Here is a 4,702-nt window from a genome sequence, read left to right on the forward strand (position 1 = left end):
CTGCTTTAGGTCTGAGGAGACCACCTGCTTCAGGTCTGTGGAGACCACCTGCTTTAGATCTATGAATACCACCCTCTTTAGATCTGTGGAGATGACCTGCTTTAGGTCTGTTGCGACCACCTGCTTCAGATCTGTAGAGACCACCTGTTTTAAGTCTGTGGAGACCACCTGCTTTAGATCTATGAAGACCACCTACTTTAGATCTGTGGAGACCACCTGCTTCAGATCTGTGGAGATCACCTGTGTTAGATAAGTGGAGACCACCTGCTTTAGATCAGTGGAGACCACCTGCTTTAGATTTATGAAGACCACCTGCTTTAGTTCTGTGGAAACCACCTGCTTGTATCTTTTTTGCTCGAACTCCATTGAAAACATTAATGTCTGAAGAACTCTCTGAACTTTCTAAATATACATTAGAAGTTTGCAGAAGTTGATGTGGGGGGTATGGGAGCTGGGGGCATGGGGGTGGTGTCGTGGGCCCGGGGCAATGGCGCTCAACTGGGGAGATGGCTTTGGTGGTTCTGGGCATTGACCTCTGCTGGCTGCATGCAGGCCTCTGGGTGGTCTGTGCTGGCGGGCACAGGTTGCTGGCCTGGTGGCCTGACTGCTCCTGGGTGGGTTTGGGGTGGGCGTGGGTTCAGGGTTCTGGGGGTTGTCGCTCCCGGGCTGGGGTCCTGGCTTGATCCGGGGGTCTCGGGTCTTGGCGGGTATGTTGTCGGGGTCTTGGGCCGGTGCATGCGCTGGTGCCCGACCCTGGCCTGGGGGCCCTTGGTGCGCTGGTGGGCTTTGGGGCCTCTGCCATGGGGGAGGGGGGGATGGAAGGGCGGGTGGACTCAGCCTGGGTGTCTTCCTGCCTGGCTGTGGCTGCGGTCTGGTGCTTGGCTGGGGGTCTGGGCTGTGGTGGTGGGGGGGCTGAGGGTGGGGGGGCTTTTGTTCAGGTGGCTCTGCACTGCTGGCCTGGGGGTGTCTGGGCATGTTGGGCATGTGCCCTCCCTTGCATGGGGTGCTCTCATTGTGGGTGTTGCTGTAGTGGACTGTTCGGTCCTTTTGTGGGGGTGGGGGTGTGCTCTCGGTCATCGTGGTGTGCTGTCTGCGGCTGTTAGGGCACTACTGGCTGATTGTCGCTGCTGGAGTTTGGTGGCTTCTTTGGTTCGGGGGCTGGGTGTTGAGCTGGGGATAGGGTTGGGGGGCTGGATGGTCTGGGGGGGGGGGGGGGGGGGGGGCTTGGGTCGCTGGCCCAGGTTCTGGTCAGTCCTTGGGGCTATGTGCCGGTCTGTGGCCTGGGTCCCTGGTGGTGTGGCTGCCTCCTGCTCCTGGATGGATGCACTGGAGTCTCCCTCCCCTGGTGGATCTCGGAGAATGGGGGTGCCTATTGAGGTCAGTGGGGGAGCTGGCCCCCTGGGAGGGCATTGCCATCTCAGTTGTTCCTTCCCATCCCGACATCTTTGTCCACCCACTCCATCACACCACCACTCAAGCAGGGCCTTGGGGTTCAGGTGCACCACTGAGCTGCAGGGAGGATCCTCCATCTCCGTGGTTCGTGGAGACCTGGGCCCCAATTTGATCAAACAACCTAGACACTCGCATATAACATTCTCACGACACATGCATATAAAGGGTCTGGAGTGGGCACACGGTGGCATATAGGGGGTGGGATGTGTAATCATTCTCACCTCCGGGACCTGTGCACACTCTCATACAGTATGTAGCATGTAGACATTTAGGGTTCTGGGCAAGGGTTGGGGAGGTGAACGGGCACTGCCTGCTCTCTGGGGAGGGGGTGGGTCTGTGCCAGTCGCCGCCTCATCCCCCTCATTTTAAACGCACTATATAACAACATGCATCAACATCTTATTTGAGTGGGGGAAGGGAGGAGTTGGGTCTTCCAGTTTTCCTTAAACCCTCATTCTCCATCTGACATTTGGGGTCAGGGGTGGGGGGGTAGGCTGCCTGGTTGGGGTCTGGGCTGTGGGTGGGTATTGGGCCTTTGGGGGCGATTGGGGGTGGGGCTGGTGCTCCAGTTCTCCCTGAATTGTTTGGACCCCTTGATGGGGGTTCCTGGTTCCGATGGCCAGCCCTTTGGCTGGGGTGGCTGCCGGGTTCTGGTGGGAGGTCGGCTGTGGTTGTGTGTGTGTGGTCGATGGTAGTGCGTGGCGGCGGTCGGGGGCGTGGCTTCACTTCGACAGGGTGCTAGCTGGTCGGTCTGATGTGCCATTCACGGTGAGGGGTGCTGTGTGTGGGGGGGTGCATGGGTGGCATGCCAGGGCCTCTCCGGGCCTGTGGTGTGGGGCTTTCATTGGTGTGCTGGGCCGGCCTTCCTCGGCTGCTGCTCCCTGCTGCTCTGGCCCCCGACCTGGGGACGGCTTGCGGTCACTGTTGGGCAAGTGGGGCGCATGGATAGCCCAACAGAGGCTCTGTCGGGCTGTCTCTGTGTGCCTGTTTGTCTCAGGTTGGGTTTTTGGTGGCCCCCCTCTCTTGGATCAGTTTTGGCCCCCCATTTGGTGTGTCGTGCTCCCCTCCTGTGGTGGATTGCCGGCGGGGCCTGTTGACTCGTCGCTAAGGCCTCCTGGGGGTTTTTGCATTGTTGTTGCTGGGGATCGCAAGGGGCTTCATTTTGCTTCTCTTTGCTTCTCTCTCTGTGGGGTGTGGGTGTCCCTGTTGGGGGACTACCGGAGTTCTGGGTTTGGGGACCGCTGTGTATCTGTGGTTCCGGTCTTCCCTGTGTTACCTTCGTGTCCTGTGGGGACAGGTTATGGGTCCCCACATCCACTATTGAACATTTTTATGGAGAAACCTTATAGTGACATCATGCTCACACAGGTGTTTAGATTCAGGTGTTTATCAGATACACACTCAGTTGGGTTGTGGTGGCCATCATTGTATTACCATGTACTGTGTAAAATACTTTCTACTGATGTTATAAGTATCATTATATTTGTTGTTTGTTGTTGTGGTTTCTCGGTTTTGTCTTTTTTTTCTTTCCGCAGGTCTAGAGTCAGACTTCAGTGATGTTGATTTGAGTTCTGTTTATCCCTCTCTCTCTCTCCTCTATTCCTATCTCCTTCTTTACCTTTTAACTCTTCTCCCACTTTTCTGCTTTTTTATCTTCTTTGTTTTCCATCCCCGTGTCCATTACATCTGAAACAAACCCAAAGCATATTCTAATAAAATTTAATTTTTATATCAAGCAGAGCATTAAGGCCAGCCATGATGCTCTGCTTGTTAAAGTAAATCTGTTGGGCATCACTTTGACACTCAGACAATAATTCTAAGTGTCACAATGCCGGACAGACAAGGGGAAAAAAAAGGAGTTTGCAGAAGTTTATTCATGTGGTGATGTCACAATCATGACAACTTTTGTTTCTGCCCACGTCTGGAGCTCTTTGGGGTTTGTTTTAACATGTAACCTTCTTTGTTCTCCTCTTCCTCAGCACTAAATGAGCCCACCATTGATTATGGTTTCCAAAGGTTACAGAAGGTTGTGCCCCGCCACCCTGGAGACCCTGAGAGACTACCCAAGGTACAACACATGGCCATACACAACATACATATTGTATACACACAATGGCATGTTTATAAAACAGAATAGACACACATAAAGTTTGCAGTTCTGGTTCTGAAGGAAACAATCTGTGTTTGTGAAATATCTTTTAAAACAATCAGATGAAGATGATTGGGTGGGTTTGTCTCTGAGCACTGGGCTAGATTAAGTCTACAAATTGTACCATATGAGCCGGGTCTTCAGAAAGTCTCAAAAGCATCATAAATGCAGGGTGTTCTTCTCATTGTGGACACACTCAGCTTTAATGTTGACCTTCATTAAGAAACTCTCTAGCTCTACACAATACTGCTGAAGCTTATCTGGTCCTTCTGTCATTCTTACACGCCATTCTTAACTTGTCAACAAATCCCAGAGACACTTGAACTCCTCCCCTTGAAGCAGGACCTCACTCCCACCTGCTATAGACCTGTGGAGAACACCTGCATAGGTTCTGTTGGTGTCATTGCGCTCTGATCTTCAGTTCTCACTGGAGCGGTTCACAGCTGGAAGAGCCCTCAGTCTGGGAGGATACCAGCTGCGAACCGCTCCAGTGAGAGCTGACGATCATGGAGCAATGACACCAACAGGACCACATCATCTGCAAATAGCAGACATGGAATCCTGAGGCCACCAAATGGTACTCTCTCCCTGCCGGCGATGTAAACCAAACTCTTGCACCACTTGTATCGGGACCAAATGGCTCATAGCAACAGAGCCCTAATCTCAGACTCACAGAGTTCCCCCACAGTGTACCTCAAGGAACATGTTTGAACACCTTCTCCAACTTCACAAAACACATGTAGACTGGATGGGCAACCTTCCATGACCCCTAGAGGTCCCCAGTGAGGGTAAAGAGCTGGCCCAGTGTTCCACAGCCAGCATGAAACCCACATTGTTCCTCCTGGATACCATCAACACCGGCCTTAATATTGAACCCAAGAAAACCCAGTTTTAATGTTGGAGTCATTTGGATACAAAGAGTTTGACCCTCCTGCTGTTCTCAGGGTCGTTTTGACCCAAGGACAGCAGGAGGGTCAACAGTGCTGACGTTTGTATTGACATTCGTCATTGTTAAACACACACATCAGGGCAGAAGATGATTGAATGCAGGGCAGTGTGTGTGTGTGTGTGTGTGTGTGTGTGTGTGTGTGTGTGTGTGTG

At 52.7% G+C, this 4,702-nt stretch overlaps 1 protein-coding gene across 1 annotated transcript in view; it reads left to right on the top strand.

Annotated features, from left to right (window-relative positions):
- Positions 1 to 4,702, top strand: part of LOC119423587 (transcription factor COE3-like) — a 188,040-nt gene that overhangs the window by 130,553 nt on the left and 52,785 nt on the right. The window contains exon 13 of the mRNA XM_037690986.1: positions 3,432 to 3,520. Within this exon, the coding sequence (XP_037546914.1) occupies positions 3,432 to 3,520 (89 nt within the window). The remainder of the gene's footprint in view (positions 1 to 3,431; positions 3,521 to 4,702) is intronic.

This window comes from Nematolebias whitei, chromosome 17 (assembly GCF_014905685.2).
Source record: "Nematolebias whitei isolate Nwh7 chromosome 17, NemWhi1, whole genome shotgun sequence".
NCBI classification, from domain to species: Eukaryota; Metazoa; Chordata; class Actinopteri; order Cyprinodontiformes; family Rivulidae; genus Nematolebias; species Nematolebias whitei.